The sequence below is a fragment of the Pinus tabuliformis genome, chromosome J (assembly GCF_031772625.1).
Source record: "Pinus tabuliformis cultivar Carrire ecotype Pingquan chromosome J, CPIR1, whole genome shotgun sequence".
NCBI classification, from domain to species: domain Eukaryota; kingdom Viridiplantae; phylum Streptophyta; class Pinopsida; order Pinales; family Pinaceae; genus Pinus; species Pinus tabuliformis.
In genome coordinates, this window is record NC_142295.1 from 1,432,799,161 (window position 1) to 1,432,825,556 (window position 26,396).

At 36.6% G+C, this 26,396-nt stretch overlaps 1 protein-coding gene across 4 annotated transcripts in view; it reads left to right on the forward strand.

Moving 5' to 3' along the window:
• The window catches only part of LOC149232745 (tRNA (guanine(37)-N(1))-methyltransferase 1-like), a 451,966-nt gene extending 432,438 nt beyond the window's left edge, over positions 1-19,528 (forward strand). Inside the window, exons 8-10 of one of the 4 annotated variants that reach the window (XR_016248185.1) lie at positions 13,625-13,986; positions 18,584-18,696; positions 18,896-18,988. Coding sequence is in view for 2 of the 4 variants with exons in the window: in XM_089379487.1 (XP_089235613.1) it covers positions 18,584-18,696; positions 18,896-19,030 (248 nt within the window). In the remaining 2 variants the exon portion in view is untranslated. Of the gene's footprint in view, positions 1-13,624; positions 13,987-18,583; positions 18,697-18,895 lie in introns of all 4 variants that reach the window. The other 3 variants (XR_016248186.1, XM_089379487.1, XM_089379488.1) reach the window with 3 other exon arrangements.
• Positions 19,529-26,396: the final 6,868 nt, after the last annotated feature.

Here is a 26,396-nt window from a genome sequence, read left to right on the forward strand (position 1 = left end):
GTTTTCCAGATAGGTCTACTCCCTTGTTCTGTGATAATTAGGGAGTGCTCAAACTTGCCAAGAATCCAGTCTTTCATGAACGAACAAAGCATGTAGAAACCCATTGTCACTACATTTGCCAGCTTGTTGAAGACAGATCCATTCAGTTGCGATATGTTCCCACAACGGAGTAGCCCGCTGACATCTTCACTAAGCCCCTTGGTCCTGATAAGTTTGTAAAATTCAGAGGGTCTATCGGTGTTGTAAATAGATTGAGCATTAAGGGAGGTTATTAGAATAATGCTATTTAGTCTTTAATGCTCATTCTTATTAGCTGTTTCTATTTTTATCATTTTGACAGTTTCTTAGAAGAAACTGGTTGTTTCTATTTCCTAATAGAAACTTGATGTTTCTATTTCTGTAAATATCTCTGTATTACTTATTGAGCTTCATTTGCTCATGTAAATTAATTCAATTCATTCATTGATTACGAAGTGCCATGTGTCCTGTTGCGACTTTCAGCCTTGAAAATGCTACTTAACAAACTATAGTCCATCCTCTTTATGTGAATATTTACGAAATTTGAATCTAATGCTCAAGGAGAAAGTTAGGATGATTTTCCCAACGTCACCTATTTGACATGGAATTCGGGAGCTTGCAAAAACCCTAACTTCCTCAGATCATATCTCTGAAAATATAGCGAACCAATATCTGAAATTTGATAATGCGGTTCATAAAGATTTCGGCTCAAATGGGTTTTAATTTCTGCTTTTGAAGCCTCGCAGGAAAAAAATAATAGCGAAAATTCCACGATGACCTATTTGAAGCCACAAAATCCCTATTAGAGGAGGATATGAGGGTCAATATTTATATGAATGTCTTGAGTTGAGAGGGTCTTCAACAAGTGAACATTGGAGGGATTTTAGGAGATTTTTTTTATTATTAATTATTGACTATTCAATGACCACAACCAATTATGAGTGCCATGCCACAACCCCATAGGGTTTTAGCCCACTCACTGGGGTTACTAATTTCAAACACGAATATCTCTCAAACCGTGAAGAATTACTTGGCGTGCCATATATCAACGGAAACATCTCGATGAGTAGAATCCATCTAGAAGATCCTTAACTCAGAATAGAGTAATTTTTCAAGTCAAAATTCCCATGCAAGATCGAGGTAGCCTCTAGTGCTACTTGGGTTGACATAAATGACAACCACTGATCAACAGCTACAACCATTTATGCAAGTCATATAAACTAAATAAGAATCGTCAAAATTGACTAAAGATCATCTAAAAATCACTCGAATTGATTAACTAATCATTGAAGCTTATTTGGCATTAATATTTAGGCATCTTGTTGGTTTCTTAAGGACCAAATCACTAATTTTCTGAGTTATTATAGATCTGATATACATCATTTTGAGGTCTGGTTTGAGCATAATAAATATGATCAAGTGAATATCATTGGAAGTTAAATACATTGATTTTTTAGCTTATCTTTGGCATCTTGCATCACTTCTTGAATGCTGATATAAAATTGTTAACCTCTGAATATAAGGTTGCAACGATAATAAATCACATATATGTCTCTAAAATTGGGTAAGGAAATTTTACAATTCATAATCATTCATGGTTGAAGTGATTTCGGCTTAATTTTAGTCATTGGCATCTTTTACACTCTTGCATTCACGCAAGTGCTCCAATCAAGTTGATAAGTGTTTAACTGGCTAATTGCTCTAAGTGACATTGTGGATTAATGCTCTTAATTTCTCATTGCCATTATTGTCACTGAGTAGATTCATTGCTCATTGTTAAATTAGATATTTCTTGTGGATGCTATTCTGATCATAATTGTGATAAGAGATTTAATTTTCTCTTGTATCTAAGGGGCATATTGGTGATTTATTGATTATAATCTTGGAGATTGTTAATTGTCTTATGTAGCGTTAATCTTGTCTTTGAGCAATTGTCTATTTATATTATTGTCGCATTTCTCTAGCATTGTTAAGCTTGAACACTCTCTCTCGTGGTTGAGATTTTATTAATTTATTGTTCAAGTACCTTATTGTTCTCAATTGAAAATCGTTGTCATTAACTACTTAACAAATTAAGTAATCTCACCTTAAGACCATTCGCCCTTCTTGCATGTCATTCTAAGACTAGTCTTGCATTTAATAATTTACCTCCAATCCCAGTTCCCCACTCGCCCAGGGGCCAGGCCCGACGACCACCTGGGCGGGGAGGTCGTGGGGCGGGCCGATTTCCTTTTTTTTTTAATTAATTAATTAATTTATGTATTTATTTATTTGATTTTTAATTTTTTAAATTTTAATATTTTATTTTATTTTTAAATCATTTTTAAATTTAGATTTTAACTTTTTTTATTTTTTTATTTTATTTTTAATATTCATTATTTTAAATTTTTTATTTTAATAATCTTATTTTATTAATTATGTTGTTTTTTTTTTTTTTAAAAAAATGATTTTTGATGTTTTTTTTGGTCAATTTTTATTTTTTTCTTTAAATTATGTGTTATTTTGAAATTATTTCCCCATTTTTTATTTTTTATTTTATCTTTTATTTTTATGGGTTGGATTTGTTTTTTTACATTTTTATGGTTTTTTTTGTCTTTTTTATATATTTTTTTATATTTGATTTTTTTTCATGTTTTTAAATTTATTTTTATGTTTTATTACCAACATGAAAATTATTAACATTTAAAAAAATATCTACACTTAATACATTAGAAATTTAAATTGTAAAAAATAAACCCTCTAAACAAAAAGGGTTAATATTACATCAACACTTTTCAAAATCAAGATAAAAATCACTAACATTTAAAAAAAAATGTTCATATTTGATATATAAAAAAAAAATTAAAGTGTCAAAAGTAAGCCCTAAAAAAAAATGTGTTGATGCTACATCAATGCTTTTCAAAATCAGCATGAAAATTGCTAACATTTAACAAAAAAAATCATACTTGATACATAGGAAAATTTAAAGTGCCAAAACTATGCTAAAAAAAGTGTATTCTGAATCACCACTTTGCAAAATCAGGTGATTTTTTTCTACCTCAAAAAAATAGGTACTAGGTAATTTTTTCGTTTGATCAGTAACTATGTTTATAAGGTAGATAAACATTTAAGTAGCGGTTGTTCCAAGGTTACTTGGGAGCGGTAGTGAAAACAGGGAGCGGGAGCAGAAGCAGCAGAGGGAGCGACATTTTTAGAAGCTCCCGATTTGGGAGCGATTCCGATGTCAACAAAAACATGTAGAATGATGAAATAGATATAAAAAGCATAAAAAGGATAGATTGAACCATATAACAACAATCATTTAGAAGTTATAATCTTCATCAACCACATCCACAAGTTGGTAACATACAACATATTGAGTCTTGTGATTCATCAATCTTAAAGATTCAAGCTTTCAAAATTCAATATATAATATTTATCATAATTGATCACCAAAGTTGTCCTTGTAAGCTAAGTGTAACCATTACAAAAAAGAATATCTAACATGAAATGGAACAACTTTCAACTTTCACGAAGCATCATGTTCATAATTCAATACCAATGAGTTATAATTGCCAACTTCAAACTTAAATTGTCATATATTGTTTACAAAAAATATCATAATAAATATGAAAGAATCAACAATGATTAAAACTACTAGAAACTAGAAAAGACAAGCAAAATCTATCATCTACAACTTCCTCTTGCCGCCACAAGAAATGTCTAATTTCTGAGCAGGGCGTGGTGGTCTTCTAGGAGTCTCCTCCCACACAGTCGCACGACCAGAACCGGAAGGCACATGCCCTCCACGTGAGGATGTACATGGAGCCAGTGGCAGCAAAAGAACAAGACTTGGAACTCGAGCACTGGCACTGCTACTGGATGGTGGGGGTGGCATGGTTGTTGTTGCTTTATCTTTATCTCTCATAAGTTCTGCTTCTAGTTCTTCAAGATGTATAAGGCCATCCTCCAAATTATCGTCCTCTGGGTGTTTGTCCCAAATTTTATATGTTGGATCCTCATAAGCCTGATCACAATAATGACTCAACAACCTCAAGTTGTAAGTGCACATAAACCAAGCTTTCTGCCCGGTTTTCATCGAGTCTGTTTCTTCTCACATTATGTATGAAGTTGTAGGTGCTCCAATAACTCTCTGTAGAAGATGTATTTACAACCTATGAGATAACTTTTTTTTACCAATTTTGGCAAAAGTCTCATGCCACCATATGCTTCCCACCATGTGAGAGCATCAAATCTGTCTCTATCTTCCATTGCATGCAAGGAACCAAACAAACCAGTGCAACTGAAGTATCTTCCTAATTCAAAACATAGATTAGCACACTCCTCCCTGTCAGGTACCAACTTGTCTAATGCTTGCATATATCCGGTAGATACCTCTGGATCTGTATGTGGTTTGACCCTAACCCCAGCCCCAGGTGCAGGTTGGCCCAACCAAGATGGAGAGTAGTATTTTGGCATAAGGATATACACCAAGGCATGTAGTGGAACATTAAGTTTATTCCACCGTGTACACACACAATTGTCACTCAGTGTATACAAGTTGGGATCATCTTTCTAAACAATATCTTTTATTTGCCCCAACATGGTATCCATCTGCTCATACACCTCCCCAATCACTGGTTTATCTGTATTTGCAAAACGAATCATGCTATAAATGGGCTTGGTGAATATCAATACTTGCCTCACACGTGCCCAAAACAGACCATAAAGAGCGGTCTCCTTTGCTTGTTCAAAACCTTGCTTGTCAGCTGCATTTGTAGCCCTTTCCTTTAATACCTTCCAGTGTGGACTTGATACCATGCTAGCCAATGACTCTCTTACCTTCAAAAGGCGGCTGAAGGTGAGGTAATAGCTAGCAAATCTAGTCTTCGCAATCTTCAACAACTCCAATCTTGAGTGACTGAGGAAAAGCCCATGGGTATTGCTATGATTTGTAATAAATTTTATCTTTTGTTTGCCTCTCTTGTACAAATCACCAATCCATTTGTATTGTTGGTTTTTGTTCTTAATAACATCATGCGTCAGAAGGTTCATTGTGTGAACCAAACACCCAAACCAAATATGTTGGGGTATTTATCCTCAATAATTGTGCCCACTGCCTTACATTTAACAGTGTTATTAGTGATGACTTGAATGGCATTGTATGACCCAATACGTTCAATTGTTTCAAGTAATGGTTCTGCAATGTTGATGTCAGTCTTGAACTTCTTTGAGTAATCATATGTTGAAAGAAAGATGGCACCACTAATAGACATAGCAAGAACATTTATCAATGGCTTGCCTTTTACATTTGTCCATCCCTCAGATACAATGGACACCCCATGCTCAGTCAAAGAATTTGTCATTCTACTCAAAGAATGTGATATTTTTGCTTTTCCATGATCAAATCCAATGGTTCTAGCCTTGTCATACCCAGGGCTCTTGTATCCTTTAGGGGCATCATTTATGGAAGAAACCATTTCATGCCAATAAGGTGAGCGAAGAACATTGAATGGTATCCCACATGCATAGAGAAACCGATAAATTTTTTAATCCATATCATTCTTACACCCTTCATCAAGGAAATCTGATATAGTTCTATGCCTTGAGGAGATGTTTGGTCCTGTGCCTCCATATCCACTGCCATGGGAGGCTATTGAAGGAGTTCTTTGTGCATGTTGATGTGATTGTGAGCTATGTTCAAAGAAACCCTTTGATTTTTTAGATTTGTATTGTGCTTCCTCCTCTTCCCTTACGTATTTGGTTCTATCTGTTGCTGACACACTTGCACAAATTTTGATTCCTAATAGTTTATCTTCATCCCATGGCCTTTACCCACAGAGGCTCCTTCTGGCACAGGTGTATGAACCTGTGTAAGTTTTGTTTCAATGGGGGCATTCAAATTTAGTGGTTCTACCCCCTTTCCCTCCTTCAAGCCTAGAAACATATTTCTACAATGAGGTTTGGTCTTGTTTAGTTTTTGGGCTGAATCATGTTCACTCTCTTCCTCCTCACCAAGGTACTCCTTTCCGAGGTTTTCATCAAATCCACTATAACTCACTTCTTCATCCTCTTCTTCATGATCAACCCTCCTTTTTACTCTCCAACACCATAATAACCAAAAGAGGAACCTAAAAGAAGAAAATGCCAAGCCATATAACCATGATGTTTGAACTTTGAAGTTTTGAGTCTGCAAAAAAATGAGGAATGGGAATGGGAAATAGAGAAAAAAAATGTATTTATTTAGCAATGAACATAAAAAAAAAATGCTAGATTAAGGTGTTGATCTTGTTGATTTGGGGTAGCATCAGATGTGCTCTAGCCACGAAAATTGGTGGAGAGGCTAAGGCACATGAGATCTCCAATACCCAGAAATGGTTTGGGCAGATTCTAAACAGTTTGGGAGATATTAAAATAATCAATATTTTTAATGGAGTCCCTAAGTCTAAACTTAGGGAAAATAAAATATTAATGTGAATTAATATAAAACTGTGTTAGAAGGGTCCAAAAGTCGTGGATCAAGCCAGAGTTAATCTTAGCCGTTGATTAAGGACTTAATTTCAGCCATTGATTTGTCAACGAGAAAAGTATAAGAAGCTGCTTGAGGGTCACTTGGAGAACACACCAAGTTGATCAAGATTTCGACTTTCTGGGGCTGGGTTTGCTGAGGAGGTCAAGAGGGTGATCAAAGTTGCAGCTGAGAGGTAGTGAATACAGAAGCAGAGAGGCAGAGATAGCACCAGGAGGATCAGCGCAGTAGCCAGAGAGAGGGACGCAGAACCAGCCAGGGGTTCACGCAAAGCCAGCCAGGGCTCATGCAGAGGCATCAGGAGCTATGCAGTGCCTCAGAGGGCGAGCGTGGGTGATGCAGAGGGCCAGAGGGTTGATGCAATGCCTCTAGAGGCTGACGCTGGCCAGGCCAGAGTGACATTGGGCAAATGTTGGGCCAGAAAGGGCTGACGTTGTCCCTAAGAGGCTAATGTTGGGGTTTCGTGGGGCAGATTGGAGTTGTGGAGCTGCCGAAGTGTTCATCCTGGGTTTTAGCTGGAATATTCGTCTCCGACTGAGAGGTACTACTGCCGAGATTTTTCTTTGTTGGGTGAGTCAGATTTGGCACCCAGATTGTATTCTGAAACTGCTTAATAAATCAAACCCTCATATAGCTGCACCGGTTTTCCCGCATTGGGTTTTTCCTGGGACATTAGTCTGAAAACAATGGTGTTACTTGTGTGCTTGTTTCTGTTTCCTTCAGTCGATGATCTATAATGTGTTAAGCATGTACTTGTATTTATTTTCAATATTTACATGGTAAACAACGTGTTAATTAATCAGAACAAGTAGGAAGGAATAAATCAGAAAGTACATGAAGGATTTCTAATGGGTTAGACTTAGAAACTTCAACAGATCCTAACTACTTGGCCTTCAATACCAAGCTCCAATCTCCCCTTGCAAGCTCCTCAAGCTCCTCTCTTCAAGCTCCAAACTCTCTCTTGCTCCAAACTCTCTTGCTCCTCTTGCTTTCAATGGATGAAGTGAATAATGGGAGGGGAGAGGGTATATTTATATTTCCCCCTTCCCCTTTCCCTCCCTTTCCTCTCTCCTCTCTGCCGCCCTCCCTCTCGGTCGTGCGGCCTTTTTTCTTGACGTCAGTAGATGAGAGCGTTTTTTCAGAGGGGGGAGCGAACGAGAGTGATCACTTCCTCCTCTGAAAAAATGCTCCCGGACCGTACAGAAGCGATCAAGGAGCGAACGCTCCCAACCGCTCCCCTAAATGCTCCCGAAAAATCAGGGAGCATTTGTTTTTTGTCAGGAGCGCACTACCAAAATTGCTCCATCTTCAGGAGTGATTTCGGGAGCGTGCTCCCAAATAGGCCCAGAGCGCGAATTAGGAGTGGGGACGTGAGGGGGGAGCACTCCCCCGCAACCCTGGGTTGTTCATCTTGTCATTTGGTCCTTAATTGATGTAAAAGCATGTAAGTTGGCTCCATAAGGCACTTGTCTCACATCTAAATCTAATCTAATATATAAACCTGCTAAATCAACCAAGTGGCTAGGCCATTCAATCGTGTCTCCCAAACTCTTTGCTTGTCAACTTATCTCCCATTTCCTTCTTTCATAGGGACTACCCCCCATAGCCTGTTGTTGGGAGACAGCTAGAATAGAGAGGTCAGGGATCAGGGTGACGGCCCCCGACTTGAGTCGTTGTTACACCGTACCTGTACAGTGTGAGCGACAACATGCCCTTCGAGAGGAGGAAGTTATTGAATATGGTTTTATGCTTGAGGAAGGATATCCTGATCGTCAAGATCAAGTTATTGATGCATACCTCAAGGATTGTACCGAAAAAGAGACTCATGAATTGGAAAACATCTCCTCTGAGGATGACAAAGAGTTTGATCTTGAAAGCCTCCAGATTCTACAAGAAAGAATGGATAAATATATTAGGTCACGCATGTTGAATTTCCATATTCTTGGGTCTAGGATAGAATCTTAGAATCTCTGATGCTACCAAACCAAGAATCTCATCAAAGCTACTTTGCACAACGGAACGATATAAAACAATAAATCACACATGCACAGGTATAGGCAACTTGGTACAAATTTCAACCCAACTTCGTTATATTAATTAACATATAATACAACTATCTAGGGCTCCCATACAAGGGATAATGGCCCTCAATTATCCACAAGTACAAGATACTCTGACAATCTCGCTGCAGTCTCTATGTCATATCTCGCCCTGTTGGTCCTTTGCTTTTGTTCTGCTCTCTCGTTGTCCCTTAGTCCATCAAACGACAACATAGAGTCTTCGGGAGGGATGCCACCTATCAGTGTTGTAAGTCACTTCTACTTCAATGAACATGGGCTCATCCAATCTGCTCTTCTAGGTTGGCCAACACATGAGCTCCAAATCTTCCAATCTAGCAGTCCACTAGTCCATCAATGTACTGCACATTAGGCTCATCAACTTCACCCAACCTTCAGTTGTCAAGCTCTCTTCGTTACTACTTGTCAAGGGCTACTTTGGGTTGCCAACACGCTGTCCTCCACTAGTCCAATGTCACCCAATCCTTTCACTGTAAGATCTGCTCCTTGTTGAGGTTTCCAACCACCCAAGTCAACCTCAACACATGGCTCCCACAGGCTGCAACTGTCCACACAATAGGATTGATCCACTAGCACCCAATTCAACACGAATACACCAAGAATTTATCAGCCTTCTTGCATTCCCAAGGACTGGTGTTAGCTCTGCAAGTCTAGTACTTTGGTTAGGGTTTGTAGGCAAGCTACTACAACCCTCTTAACACCTTCCAGCTCTCTGTTTTGACTACGACTTCCTTTCAGGTGAGTTTTCCCACCCTTAACCACTGTTCTAGGCTATTTCCACCTCTCCACCATGCCTCACGGTCTTCCCTTCTCCAAGAACAAGTTTTGTGGCCAACCTGTGATGCACACAACCTTTGTTTAGAGTAATCTAGCCTTGTGACTTGCCTTTAAATCACAATTAGGGTTGTGGCCTATTATATGAAGGAAACCATACCCAAAATCTTACCAAAACGCCACTTCAATCTGTCCTCAACTAATGTGGTCACCTGTTGTTCAAACTTTGGCCCTACAAGAGACAAATTAACCCAAACACAGTCCCAAACAAGCTTCTTATGCCTCAGCTAACCCGGCTACCTCAGAAGTGTATCTCCTATGAATGGATGCACATTGGATGCTAAAATAACATCACATCACCTCGTATTTATAGATTTTACAAGGGATCCACGAATTTTCCAATAGACGTGTCAAGCCTACATGACTTGATTGTCCAAAAAATCCGTTGTCAATTTCAAAAATTCATAACTCATCAAGGACACCTCGGATTTCGATGATTCTCGAAGCGTTAGATACTCCTCGCCATCCATCACATGACCAAAATTCTCCATGGTTTTGGCCCAAACATCAATGGGTGCAAAACCCCAACCTTGGGTTACAAGCCCACAAATGACTTTTGTGGTGCTCCAACCTCCAAACCCTAAACCCTAGGGCTTGGAGTACCTCCCAAGCTACTCAAAAATCAACAATGCAGGGGGTTAGTAAGGTAATATAATTCTAATGAATTATTCTTCCATTTATGCAAGCAAGAGGAGAAGCTCTATAAAATGAAATGTAAATATGACAAGAACCCCGTTGAGGATCTCGTCCTAGAAGCAGTATACTGAACTCATGTAACAAATACCTTAACTATTGTTCTCCAAGAAAAGAGGGAAGAAGAGAAATCCCACTTGCCTAAGAACGAGGATGATTTTGAGTAAAATCAGGGTAACCAAGCAAGTGAAGATTTTTTTAGAAGTCTCGATTTGGGAATTGGGTATGAGGGCCCCATGATGTCTCAAATCCATGAAGATGAACCCAAGGAAGAAGAAAATGCTCCATGACTTTCAGTTGGCAATAATGGCCCCTGTGAAGCCCTTCCTAATGATTGGAAGGGTCTCTTCTTTATGTTCCAAGATGACGATAATCTGACTAGAGAAGATCCTCACATCAATAGGGATAATTCCAATAGCCCTTGCACGAAAGGGATTGAGGAAGATACTTTCTTTAGCCATGCCACTGATAAAGGGTTTTTCTTCATGTTTGAGCATTCCTCCCCTTTTTGCGTCGCTAGCCCGGATGTAGATGTTTGTGATGAGGTTCATTCCCCTCGTTTTGATGAAGAGCTGGTTTTATCCATGAAAAATGAAGAATCATGGTTTTTCCCCAAATACAATGATGATTCCACCTCTTGTTTTCCCAATAGCCAAGATCATATTGTCCTAAACATGTCATTCGCTCTTCACCCTGAGGATGATAGGCTTGAGATAGTTCTTCATGAAAGGTTCATGTATTTGATCATTGACATTTCCATTTTCTGGTTAGAGGATCAAATTCAATCCTCTCGGGTGTCTTTTCCTTCTTCCAAGGTCCCTTTTTATGGCATATGGGTTTCTTATTTTCCCACCTCCCGCCCTTGCAATCCCTCATACTACTTTTCCCATTTGTGTTTTTAGATCCATTACATAAATAATCATAGGAGCACATGTTTTTATACCGATCAATTGATGTGTTGGTTGCTTGGATCTATGATTATACTTAACACTTGACATTTTATCATATGCATGTTAGAGTAAGATGCATCGTATGCTAATTTTCTCATTAGAACTAACATCATATGATATTATCATGATATAATAGCTGCATTTAGATTAAATTTGCATTTCACTTTCTCGTTGATTTTTATGGCCTAGTACTAAGCATGGGTGATCATAAGACACCACAAAAACATGTTGCCCCGTGTGCTTAGTCTTTGATATGTGCAGGCAACAGGTTTGCAATACCAAGAGATGGCTAGTGTTCTCATGATGTCCTATTCGAGTAATTTCGCACACCTCTTTGAGAGCTCATGTCCTAGTTGGAGCTAGATGTTACCCACAACCTATAGGTCGTATATATAGGAGAAAATTTTTCTCCTAGATGGTCCTCAACCGACAGCCAACAACCCCTTGTAGCCACCAAATAGCTCGATGTGCCATTTTCTCCGCCACCTAAGCCAGCCATGTGGTCCCTCACACATTTGTTATGATTATATGTTTGAAGGTGGGCCTCCTGACCCCGAAGGTATGGCTTTTCATTGGTATAGTTGAGTGAATTTTCTTACTTGTCATGGGCACTTTCGAGCATGAATTGGTGGGGGGATTCTGTGGAAAGAGTGAGCTAGGTTTGTACTCTTGTTTCCACTACCCGATTTCGTGGCTAGCCATGTATCATAATCCTGTGGAATCTCCTTTATTGACCATTAGCTTTAGGTTTGGCACTACTTAGGAAATCCCGATTTTGGTTGCATGGTCCCGCTTCCCAATACCATGTACATCACTCCCTTCCGCTCATTTTAGCCCCATTCATCTCTTTTCCCATTTGGGTCTGTTGACCACTCCATGTCAACTACCCCATAGCTGTACATTATTTTTGTGCATGGATTTTCCATCATGTCCAAGCACTCAGATAATCCACAAATTCATCATTATCAGCTATATGTAAACTGGAGTTTTGTAAACCCATTCTGCATTTTGTAATGTAAATGATTCTAGTAAGACAAATGAATGTAACAACCTAGGTAAATTTATTTTTCTGATGATGATTTCTTTCCTAGGAGGTTTTTAGTCTCACTGATTCATGTGTGTTTCTAAACATGGATGATCGACATAGTTTTTCCCTCCAGCCTCACTCCAAAGCTAGAGTGGATTTTGTCATCGGGATTTTAAATGAGTTTTAGTGTTATTTATTGAGTCTCTATAAAAGTGATTTGGGAATAATTCTAACTATTTGGTTAGATTATTTTATTTCAAGTCACTTAGTTTACTAGATCATATTTTGTGTCGCAAAAATGGGTAAATGTTGAGGGTCTATAATGAATGGGTGTTCCCCCTTCATGGGTTAGAAATGTAATATTTCATGTAAAATATATTTAGTGCATGGTCTCTCATAGTTAGACACCATGGCTAAATATTAGAAGGTTGGAAAAATTTATAATCCCCTCATGAGTCAATTAATTAAAATTTCTGGCTAAAATAAATTAAAATGCTAAAGCCAAAAATTTAATTAAATTGGGTCTTAGGAAAAATTAAACTATCCAACATTTAAAATTTGTGGGTTCTAAAGTTTTTAACCTTTGGAGGTCCCTGGCCAAGGGAATATTGAAAATTTCAAGATATTTTGAACCCTTGGGCCATAGTAGTTAAGTCAAAGTCAATTTTTTGCGGCAATTAACTCAAAATAATCATTTTTGAGTTAATTAAAAGGAAATTAAAAGTGAAATTCAAATTTCCTCAAAAATTAACTTTATTTGAACGACGATGATTAAAAGATCATTTGATCTTCATCAACGATTGAGATTACTTTGACGGGGATCAAGCCAACTAGCCGTTGGAGAATTTTTCTATAAATTTGAGGACTCTCTCCAGTATTGGAATCCGATTTTCTGAATCATGTACTTGCTCTAAGAAAGCTCTTGTAACTTTTTCCGGTTAATAAAACACAAAGACTTTGGGGTTTCAAACCGTGGTGTTCCTCTTTCAGATTTATGTGGTAATATTGTTGTTAGTACTCTATTGCATTTATTGGTTAATAGCCTTTGAGGATTGATCTGTGCACAAGTATCTTGCACATATTTCTGGGTTTTTAAAATATCATTTTGCTTTGATAGAAATAACAGGTATCTCTATTGCTTGATAATCTTATGATTATTTTGAATCTCTATTAATCTAACAATCAGATCTAAGTGTGCAGAAGCCATCATTCAGGATTTGGGTGTTTGGGGTAATCCTCAGCTGGATCAACTGATTCTCAGATTACAGAATCTAAAGATCCCATTGTTTTTAATTTTTGAAGTCATCTTACAAAGCATTTTACTTGCAATGTTTTTCTTGGGATTGTGCAAAATGGTTTAAATCTGGCTAATAGAAGGCTTTGATCTGTAGATCTGCTAGATCTGTAGAATATTATTGTAGATTTGTAAATATTAAATTTTTAATTCATTGGGGTTTTGGGTATTTCATATTTTTGTATATACATGATTTGGGGTTTCTATCTTTCGTTTGTGCAGGGACAAATCTGAAGATTGCGGGCAATTTTTGTGGATTATGGAGACGGCCCTGGAGGGCATCTCCATTTTATTTGCAGGTCGAAGAGAAATTTCAGAGAGATCGTGGGAAATTTTTTAGGGCTTTGAGGCCCTGTGCTGGCCATCTCCAGCCCCCCTCTTGGCCTCCCTTCTCAACCTCCCTCTTCTCATCCTTGCAGCCTCTTTCATCATAAATTTTTCACAAATTTTCTTTGTAAAATTCCAAAAAAAAATTAACAAAATTTTCTCAAAAAAAATTATGAGTTTGGCATTTGGAATTGGAGGATTTTCAGTGACTTGGGCAGCTCATCTTCAAGTGTCTTCAAGCCCCTAGGGGCTCATTGGTGCATATCTTCTAAACCCTTATCTTTTTCATTGATCTAATTGAAAGAAAGATTAATACTAGCATAAAATTTTAGTTAACTGAAATTTAGCAGCAAGTTAGTTTGCAACTTTCACTGTAATACATTCCATAAATATAATTACTTTCAAAAACTTTTGCATGCTATTTTCTGAATATTATTTCACTACTTTTTCCAGTAATTTTCTGAGTTTTAAGATCAAATGCATCACTAGATTAGGAATAGTTAAAATCAGAAATTTTCTAAATTTGTAGTTATTAGTTTGTCATTTTGACCAATATTTTGGACTTGACTGCAACTCAACCTTACTGTAGAAGCCTTAGGCCACACATATGAGTGGCCCTAATGAGGCTGACTTGTCCTTCTTGTAGGCCGACTTCTCTTAATGTAGGCCAACTTGTCTTGGAGGGTGACTTTGAGTCTATTTTGACTCAAATAAATTTTCTTGACTTGATACATGATGCTTAAATGGGTCTTATACATATTACAATGACTCAATGACAAAACCTAGAAGCACTCAATGGGTGCTTGACCTAGGTCCTACAATAAAATAATCTTGAGCATGAAACCTGTTACCGACCATTTTGTGGGTGATATCCCTAGGAGAAAATTTTCTCCAAGATGGTCCTCAACTGGTAGCCAACAACCCCTTGCAACCACCAACTAGCTCATTGTGCCATTTCTCAGCCACCTGAGCCAGCCATGTGGTCCCTCACCCATTTGCATGATTGTATGTTTGAATATGGGCCTCCCGAACCCAAAGGTATGCCTTGTCATTTGGTAATTGAGTATTGTAGTTTGCTTATGTAATTGAGTACATAAGCTTGCTAATTAGGGGCACAAGTGGACACTTCATAGTGGCATGCCCTTCCAAATGGGATTTAAAATGTACAAGTGTTACCCTGCTCAACAAGAGAGGTTAATGAAGGACCCTATTAGGTGGATTCAACCTCTAAGGGAGTGACAGGTCAATGGTTCATCCATCAGAGGGTAGGTGTCACGTGAAATAGTGATGGAACGGAGTGGGGGCAAAGGGGAGGCTCCATGCGTAAAAGGGTAGCTATGAAGAAGGAAGCCCACACATTGGGTGTATGAATGTAGAAGGGAGCAATCGTGGTACATGACTTACCCCAACCTTTGTTTTTCCACCTTCTTCATATGCCTTTTGCCTTTTATTGATTTTCGTTCATTTTACTGCTCGGAGCTCAAAGGGATGAGAGCATGATGTGTAAGATGTAGCAGTGAATACGCCTTTAAGGTGGGGCAATTCATTGCCCACCAAGGGTTGGGACAATCATGGGTTCCTCAATGATGCAGGGGGCACTTGTAGGGGCCTTAGGAACCAAAGTGATGGTCATAGTGCTAGGGGGTAGAGCTCATATTTGGCTTTTTCCCACGTGCTAAATTTTTATGTCCCAACCATCTTTTTCATTTTGTGGTACATTTCCTGTTGTAGGTGGCCAAATTATGCTTTTATTTTTCTTTTTAGCTGCATCAACCTCCAGGGCATTGTACCAAGCCCGACCAAAAGTGTGGACAAGGGGAGGGGGAGGCTAACACCTTGTGAACCCAATGGACAAATGTGGACCCGGATGGGGAAAATGTGAAAAGAAGTTATAATGAGCAAAGGGGAGTGAGACATATGGTGTCAAGAAGCAGGACCACGCAACCAAAATTAGGGTTTCCCATGTAGTGCTGCTCCTAAAGCTAGTAACCCATAAAGGAGATCCCACAGGACTATGATACAAGACTAACCGCCGAGATGAGGTGAGAGAACAAGAGTACAATCCAAGCCCATTCTTTCCACTGAATCCCCCCACTAGTCCATATCCACATGTGCCCAAGAAAAGCAAGCATAAACACCCAATTACATAATGGAAAATCATACCTTCGGGGTTGGAAGGCCCACCTTCAAACATACAATCATGACAAATGAGCAAAGGCACACAATGGCTGGCTGAGGTGGCGGAGAAAGGTGAAACATCGAGCTATCAGGTGGCTGCAAGGGATTGTTGGCTGCCTGCTGAAGACAAATGTAGGAGAAAAAATCTCCTATAGGGGTCACCCACTAGTGGTGGGTAGCAGGCCATAATCCTAGAAAGAGGGGTCGAGAAGCCTCAGTGGTTAGAAATACCAACCAAGGTGCCTTAGAGCTGAGTAAGGCCAACGAAAGGTGAGATAAGGTTGTTGGTCGTTAAAGGAAAGATTGCTGAGCATATTTCCTAAAGTCTGTTCACAACTGGAATTGTGAACAACATGTTTTCGAGGGCTATTATGCAGTGAGTTTGAAGGACAAAGATGCTGTGAGTAACTGGTGATTTGAAGGCTGATATGAAGTGTATTTGAAGGACAAAGCGATTGTGAGCAGCTGTGTATGATAGAGGTTTTAAGGAGCAAATCTCTGTATGTTTTTTATGTCAATAGACAACCAGAACAGTGGATAAAGAGGACTGAAAGGGCTGAAGGAGAAGGGCTTCTACAGCAAGTCAAATTATTTATCTGTGTTTTGTGGGCAGATTGAGGATTTGTAGGATCAGACCTCAAGCATTAACCTAATTTGTATACATGTATAGTAGCTGTACTAGTGATCTGAAGAGCCATGATCCCTGGTACGGGAACCCCTTGATTCTTTTGTGTACTTTATTGATTTCACTGTTTTAGATTTCTGTTGTGCAAAGTGTTTGTAAGTTGAGGGTTCCTAGTGTGTTTGTGTGTGTGATTAGCCTCAGACCAGATCTAGGGCCCAAGGAAATTTCAACATAAACAAGGCTCCCATAAAACCACGAGTCCTCATATATTCCCATCAAGGCCCTCCAATTCTATACAGGATGAAAGGAACTTCAAATGAACTCAAAGGGACCGGCTTTTATGGTGTGACCAAAACAAGACTGGCCCAATATGGCACAAGGTCTAGGATGCCTACAGGGTCTCACATGATTGTTACATGGCTTTGGATTTGTGGCCTTGGGCTTACAATGGTGTTTAAGAATGCTGCATGAAGATAGAAGTACCCTTGCTGAAAGAGGAGTAACAAGACCATGAGGGTTGTCAACACCATTTCAATTTACATCAGTTCCCTATGCTTATTTCTGTCCTGGCTCAACTTATTTTCCTGCATTCTGTTCTTCTTCTAAGTTTAATACACCCAAGCCTAAGGGCAAGGGTCCTGCTAAATAATCAGCATAAAACTTAGGGGCTCTCAAATGAACATTGAGTAGAAGTCTGGAGAAGAAGAAACTATTTAGATGCATGATGAAGCTTAGTCTTGCGAAGAATTAAGTGGGAAACTTAGAAGCCTAAATAAAAAGAAGCAGTTTAGACACATGGTGAAGTGAATCATATGTGTGATGATGCTTCACTTTATGAAGAAGCCTGGGGAAAATTAATAATGTTGTTTTCCTCCACAGAAAGCAGGGAGATTATTCAAGAGTCTCTTTGTTACCCTTTTTTCCCAAGGAAAACCTTTGCAGGATCCTCCTTTTCCCTGGAATATCTGGATGGATGCTGTCTTAACTGCCAGCCACAGTAATGCCTCTCTTTGTTTCTTAGGATCAGTTGATCCATGACTTCTTTTGTTCTCTTCCTTTGACAAGTCTCTTAGAAAATCTCAGTGTCTCAATCTGTGGTAGATAAATTGAAAATTCCAAATGTAGCACATCCAAACACCTGCCCTCGTGGTTGCAAATATAGCTTTGACAGGGTTCTTCTAGTTCACATCATCTTTCAGAGAAAGGGGAATTTTCTCATGAAACTGTCTATTCATTTTGTCATCTGGAGGAAGCATTAGATGCAAATGCTTTACAATAGGGAAGATTTAATAAGGACTGTGGTCGTAAAATTGGTTTAGGGTCCCTAGTTATAATTTTTAGTCTTAGATATGGTATCTTAGCTTCAAATGTATTATTTTTGCCCAGTTATGAGAAGAGAAAAGAAAAAATTGTAGATAGTCTGTTAAGAGAATGTAAGCATTTGGTTAGCTGGTCAGGAGAAAATATTTTGTAGTGGAACTGGGTGTCTCACTAGTGAGAATGTGCATTCCTTCATGTATTCTTCACTTGACTGCAAACCTCAATGGCCAAATCATTATGCAGTGATGATAGACATTCCTAAAACTCTCTAATAGAACGAGCTTGTCTATTACATATATCGTAGATGCATATTGGTTAAGAAGTGCCTTTTCCTGAAAAGTGCATGTCTTGCATATAGTTTGTTGACTTCAAACAGTGCTTATATGGGGATCATAATGCTTGTATCAGAAGCCTGTAGACAGCTTATATGAGGCAAAAGAGCCACTTCTTAATGGAAAGAGTTGTTGGAACTTGGAACATAATTGACATCACTGAAATCATAACAGCTACAACCATAAAACCAAGAGCACTCATAGTATATTAAGCCAAAATACTGTTGAGAGATGGAATGCTAGTAGCAGGAGCATCAAAATTGCTGCTTGACTGCTATATGCTGCAATTTTCTCTCTGAAGTGTAAAACCAGCTCATGAATTTGATTTTATGTTCAAGGCCTAGAAATATATTGAAGTATTCTTATCCAAAAGAAACTGTGATGTTCTTGGCATGGCAGATGCATTCAGAGGCGTGTTTAGAGAGAAACATCAGGATATGCACCTACCATTGCCAACAATTCATGTATATGGATTCTCCAAGGCTTCTGAACCAGAATCAGAATTTCTTGAGGTTGGTGATAAAAAATTATCTTCCTTAATACAGGAGTTGTTCATTTTATAATTTTTCTGACAACTATTAGCTGCATAAGAAATTTGTTACACCCCTTTCATGTTTGGTCAGTACTCATGTTTAGTCAGGAGTATTGACCGTGAAAATTTTATTATGTGACAAGAAATTAGGATGCTGACTAGTGTTTTTCATGCTTAAGCGTATAGGGAGAGCTCTTGGTGAAGCTCCAACAGCTGTAGATATGCATCGTGTCCGACTGGTTGCACCTGGGAAATGGATGCTTTGTGCGACATTCTCCCTTCCCAAAAAGGGTTGCATTTGCTTCCTAGCTTAAACATGTCTGTTGGTATATCAAGATGTATGGGAGCTTCAAATTCTAGTTCTTTGCTCCAGGTGCAACTGTCAGGGTAGTAAACATTCTGTACAAAATTTTCTTTTCTGAAGTGTCTATTGGAGATCAAGTGGGATGAGATTTTATTTTGCTGCCTTACCTTGATACGGAGATGTTGAGACTTTTCCTCGAGTGCTTTCCTCGAACATATGGCCTAGAAGAGGCATGTATCTGTCTATTATGTAATTGTATTTTCATTGTACGGGAGTCAACGGGACATCTTTGTATATCCTGTAAATCAGAGTTGTTTGTAGTTCAGATACATTGCGTTATGGGGCTTTCAAAAGATTCTCCACTTCAGCTTTATGTTGATTAGAAAACAGAAGTCCTTCAATAACTTGAATATACATTGGACCTATTTTTGGAGCTAAACTAGTAGTTTCAGCTTTGACAAAGATGCTGCATTGCATGATATTTATGCATATATCTGATTTGTTTCAAGTTTTGCAAGCATAGTTATGTTGTCAATTTTCTTTCAATCTTTATTCCTAATGGGCCAGTGGCTGATTGTTCCTGTGGAAACGTTACATACCATATCGATTTAAATAAAGTCCATAGTTTCATTCATGCCAACACAAAAGATTTATCTGAGTCCATGGACTTATCAATTCTGCTTTCCTCTGAAGATTTTCTCTCCGTTTTGTGTTGACTAATACATGTCACTGATGATTAAGCTCCTTTTTACATTACTAAAATGTAAAAGGTGAAGTATGCCATATGATCTTTGTACAAGTTACTTTTATGATGACCCAAATTTTACGCTGTATTCACCCGGAATACTATTATTATACTTGCCACTGGATATAACGTATTTAGTTTTTCATTGACTTGTTATTAGTTTTCTTTTGACTAAAAAAAATAAAATCTATCCAAAATTTAACATTATTAAATTAAATTTATTATTTTTAAATAAAATAATAATTAATTAAAACTAACTAATTAATTATTGAGTTATTATAGGTCTCTTTCCATATCTCTTGGTATTGTGATGTTACCCTGTCTAATGTAGCTGTTCTTGGTCAAATATAGCCATTAGATACCCTACTCTCTTTATTTATACTGCAACCATGATTTGGTTCTTCAACTTATCTTGACGATGAACCACATTGGTTGGTTCGAAACGCTTTGACAAATAAATCATGATGTGATTTCCGCTGAAAACTATTCTTAAAATTTATTTCTATTTATCTCAAATATGATTGGTTGAAATGTCTCTCCTCTTATTGTGTAATGATGGCAAGAATTGACTTTTGTGTACTCTATCATTAATTACTATATAGGATATCACTAATTACTATGTACAATACATATACATAATTGAAAATTAACATTATATATTAATTAAAGTGTACCATAAACAAAAATGTTTTGTAATTAAATTCAAAATTTTCATTTTCTCATTGGTGTAAGGTATTGAATAGACAAATTTTATGGGTTTTATATTTTAATTGTAACAAAAAAATAATTTAAAAAATATAAATTTGAAAAAAATATGTAAAAATGACGTGTACAATTTGTACAACTCTCATTATATCAATTTGTACTCTAATGACATGACATGTGTACTATAATTATTATAGTGTACCCTCCATTATTTAAAAAATATTCTTTTATGTACTTGTTTTTTTATTTAATATTATTTTATTTTAATATTAATAAAAAATAAAAAAATAAAAATTGAGCCATAGCTCACATTATCAAACACAATTGTATTACTTAATATTATTAATAGTTGTTAAAAAAAACTTGGATAGATCTTTTTAATAAAACCATAAAATTAAATAAAAATAATGCATAGTTGTATATATACATGGGCTATGGTTATTCCAAAAAAGAAAGGGAATCTTGGTAGATTTTCTTTTGAATTGTTTTTTATCTTTTACTTGATATAATATTTTCATTATTCTTAATATAACCAATTTCTAATAAATTTTTAAATTTTTCATAATTTTTTCAAATTAATTTCTTTGGTGTACGTGATGATAAGATGAATATTGATAATTTAGTAATACAAATTTAAATAATGCAATTTCATATAAAATAAATTTGATTTTAATGATAAGTATAAGTTAAATAATAATAGAAATATACAATTTTATATGTGAATTAGGGATGGATTTATATTTTAGTTTTAATATATACAATTTTATATGTGAATTAGGGATGGCTTTATCATAGTTAGACAAAGTAAGCCTAGTATAAAAAAATTTAAATATTTATTATTTTAACATAATTTTGATATAAAAGTTTATTATAGTTATAAATAAATAATTTTGAATTAAATAGGTATAAAAGTATTTTTCAATTTAGAAACTTCACAACTTTGGTAATAAAAATGACATCTTTTGTTAAAGGTAGGAGTTATTTAGAAATATTAAAAAAATGTTGTTGACACAATGTTTATTTCAATTTAAAAATAAATTTAAATTGGCTTTCTAAATATACCATGTTGCATATAATCTTTCTATATTTCCTCAATTCTCTAAATTGATAAGTGATGCACACCAAGGCTCTCCTTGAGATGGGGTTGACTAAAAAACACAACAAATAAACACTCAACAACAAATTTACAATTTTAATCATTTTTTAACCAAATTTTAAATAAAATTAATTAAAAATGTATGTGGAAAAATCCAAAATTTAAATTTAAATTATATTTTCAAACTTTTTTTAAATGAAATTTTTTCAAATTCAATACAATAAAAAAAATTAACTACAATTAAAATTTACTATATATATCTGTATAATCCAATAAAAATAACAATTTATTTTTTAGTTGTCAAGATTTATTTAAAAACATTATTTATTTATGAGTGGAGATTTGCATAGTTATTCATATTGTCAAAATCTTTCTACACAATTCACATCCGAAAGATTCTGACAATTATTTATTTTTAATTTTTGTAGTGGTTTCATGCAAAAAGTGAATCAAATGAATTTGGTTTTCTTCGCTATTTTTTCATTTATTTACTTTGATTTAGCTATATCTAAACTAAGCCGCAAGGAACACTAGCTATGTGGCCTTGTTGACTAAATAGTTTTGAAGATTTTATTATGACAACAATATAGTATAATGCCATGATTCATCTATAAATCTTTTATGCTATTTATCATATGCTAAGCAATTAATAATTATCATATGGTTCACATGTATGTATCTTCATAAAAGCTTTGTTTTGTGCATGCACTGTAATAGCAATCTAGGAAGTACATTACTCTTTGTCACCTCTAAATGTTAGCATGTTAGATCCAATGTTATCAGGACTAGAGTGGTGATTAAAATGATCGATGCCAAAAACTAGAATTTGTGAAAAAATTGGACACAAAATCGATTGATCGAAAATTACATAAAGTAATCAAGTTTTGCTCAAAAATAGATTTCATGTACATCCATGTAAATCAAACCATTAAACATAAATTATGCATTTTTTATGATGTATATAGCATCGTAAAGGTGAATATAGAAAAATGGCACCAAATGCAATACATGTGAACCAAAATACATTAACATTGAGGCTGTTTTTGAAAAATGTGTAACTAGGTTTGGTCTTCATTAGTATGAAATGTATTCTTGTATATATAAAATGAAAAAAAAAATATTATTATTATTATTATTGGAGCATAGGTTTCATGCTTAAGTTTTTTTTTTTTTTTTTGATAGGTCAGGCACCCATTGAGTGCTTCTAGGGTTTGTCTTAGGTATAAGAGTCATTGCCATATATGGAAGACCCTATGGGCACATTGTAAATTGTAAAAGAAAAATTATTGTCTTGAAAATTGTCAAAATACCTCCAAGATCAAGTCGACCTACATGAGTTATTAAGGCGGCTTAAGTGAAGAGACATGTCCACCCTTGAAGGAAGTGTTGATCAGTGGTTGTCATTGATGTCAACCCAAGCAGCACTAGGGGCTACCCCGATCTTGCAAGGGCATTTTGACTTGACAACTCATATTATTTTGCATCAAAGTTTTTTACTCGTCGTGATGTTTTCGTTGATATATGGAACACCTCCCAATACTTCATGTTTGAGAGTTATTTTCATTTGAAGTCGGAAACCCCCATTAGTGGGCTAAAACCCCAAGGGTTGAGACATCACCTTACTCCCCAACGATTGTCAATATATGATAGGGATTTTCACCGTAATCTCACCTCGTATAAGTTGAATAATTTGAAAATCCAAAGATAGTAAACCAATCATTAACTTCACACTCGCGTAGGAATCCAGATGATATGCTCACACTCGCGTAGGAATCCAGATGATATGCCCTAGGCCAATCATTGGTTTGCTTACAATTAACGTCAAATTTAAGAAGAATTATTAAGAGTGTCACTAAAAAAATTAATTTAATTTAAATCAGTAAATATTAATGCAAATATTAGGAGGAATATTAAAGTGATTCACTAACCTTAGAATAAAACGATACATATTTTAAGATATTTAACATTATTAAACCCCTCCTTTAACACCTAACGGTCAAATGATAAATATCAATACATAAGTATGTAGTGTCTCCTTGACGGTCAAATGATAAATATCAATACATAAGTATGTAGTGTCTCCTAAAATCAAGAATCCCCATCCAACGTTTATATGAAATCCTTAAGCTATATATTAAGGGTGTTACGAACCTTCTACAACAGAGACGTGATTAGATCTTAACGAAGTATCCAAAGATTCTTAATTTTGTGATCACCCTACGGAGGAAATCAACGCAATCTTTACGTAAAGTGTTTGGTTCTTGTTTCGCTTTAACTGCGGGTCATTACAAGTCTAGCGAAGGTTATTACAGGTCTAACGAAGGCAGGAAGTCAAGCTGCTTTAGGGACTTTGATTCGTTGGCATTTTTGGTGGAATCTGGTCGCAGTTCCGAGTCATCCTTTCAAGTCTGCACATCAGATTTATTACTGTGGAAAATATGTAGTAGTATTACTGTGGAAAGGTCTTATATCCTTTTGCCTTCAGTGATATAAAATTGCAGTGAATTCTAACGTTGCATCTCGGATCTGCAATTCTTCAATACAACAGATTGTTGTCTCCATGCCACAATGACATTTCACATAACAATGATATGTCACAATCAGTCTTTTTATGCCACAGTGAGATGGTGATGTTGTACAATCCATCCTTAATGCCACGATAATGTCTTTCAAACAAATTCTTGATGCCACAGTGATATGATATATCACAGTCAGTATCTTAGATGCCATTATATTTTTACGTGACAAAAGGGTTCCACAGTCAGTCTCAGATGCTACATGATAGGTACGTTTTTTATGCTATGTTGTGTGGATGGTTGTACGATTGTTCTATTATGTTATAGTATTAGAACCTCATCAATGCCTAAATCTATCACTAGTTTAAGGTCTGTGTAGTTTTCCTTGTTTTGTTGTCTCTAAGTCTGTGAGTCTAGTCTTAGGTTGATTATAAGTAGAAGTAATGAACTATCACAAGGGTTAGTTGAGGATATCTCTAGTGCATATAGTCAACTTTGTATATATTCTTGCATATAGTCTACGTCTATATCAAGAGTGTGGAGCCTAGGTTTCTGTTGCTGCAACAAGTCAACTACAATCACAAACAAGAAGTACATTTCAGGTACTCATTGTATTCATTTGATTTTTATTTATTTATTATTATTTGCTTACATGTGTGTTTGCAAGCAAAGGTAAGTTAAAAGGTTGTGTTTATTTGTTTTGCTTTGGGATTGTGTTTCGTTGGGCAACTTGCATGCAGGTAGAAGAAGACTCAAGGATAGCATCAAGCGAGCATTCAAGCGCTGAAGTATCAAATCAAAGGAAGCATTGCGGTGGGACATCCTTTGAAGACATGACATCCATCTGTATATTGTGAAGAAGTGTCAAGGCCAAGAGCCATCATTGTAAAGTTGTAAAAGAGTCATCTGTAAAAGTGTCATCATTGGAAGAGTCATTATTGTAAAAGAGTCAATCTGCCTAGAGTCGAAAAGGCATTGTTGGGAGGTATAGGAGTCTCTGTTGGGATGATGTCATGGTTGGGTTGCAAGTCATAGTGTTCGGTCAAAATCATCGTAAACCATATTGTATCGTGGATCATTGTCCCTGGTACGAGAATCCACACTCTTGTCTCATTTTAGTCATTATAGGGTGGCAGGGAGGTGCTAGGCAGGTGCATGAAGTCACCTACAGGTTGGAGCTTGTGAACACTTCAGGGTGGTAGGTCGGTCTAGGATGTTGGGGCATCCATTAAGTTGAATACCGAAGAAACCAAGGCATTGGGGCATCCTTCCAGTGGGCGCTGGCGAAGAATGCTCTTCTAGAATTCTAGGAAGTTGTAACTTTCATTTCAGTTGGGGCTGGAGATTTAAGAATTTATTAGAAAAGAATTAGGTGGTTTTTGACCCGGAGGGGGTTTTCCACCTAAATTCTTGTGCCTATTGTGTTCTACTGTTTACTGTTTTTTTACTGCATAAACATTAATAATAATTGAAGATTAACTAATGCTCTGAAAGATTTAAAAAGTGCTAATTGCTAAGAAATATTGATTCACCTCACCCCCCCCCTTTAGTATTTCTAACAGGAGGCCTATATATAAGAGGAACTCATCCTCCATTCGGATTATTCACTTACTCATCTCTCATACGAAGGAGGAAGTAGTAGAAGGAAGAAGAAAGAAGTGCGAAGAAGTCGAACTGTTTTGGGTCTCTCTACTTTCTTGGGGGAATGCGAAGTTAGGGTTTCTGCATTGGGGAAGTCTAGAAGTTCGATTATGGAAGAAGCAAGAGCTAAAAGGAAAGCGAAGGTCTCTTAGGGTTTCCTTCTAGCCCTAAGACTCAAATCAAGGCAAGTGAGTTCAAGGGAAGAGTAGCAAAAAGGAGATCGAAGTCTCCTAGTGAAGCAACATCAGTTGTAGCAGTTGTTGGGGAAAAATTTCGGATTTATTGAGGAAGTCGAAGATATTGTAGCAGGAAGTAGAGGAAGACTTGATCTTGGAGGGTACTTGTCTGAGTCTAGGTCATGGTATTCGTCAATTGAAAGATCTAAAGTATAAGAAGATATTTTGCGGGTTTTCCCCTCAAGAGGAGGGGTTTTGACCCTGGCTTGGAGCCTACATACTGTGTCATTGTTGTTACTATTTTGGTAGTTGTTTGATGTTATGCATATTGAACTAACAAAGATCAAAGCTAATAAGTAAAAAGCTAACACAAGAAATTATCAAGCAAAGAGAATTAACATATATATTGCCCTACTGAATTCTCAACATGGTATCAGAGCTTTGGTTATCTAAAGGCATCATGAAGATCTCTTTTACAATGAAGAAGGTCATAAAAA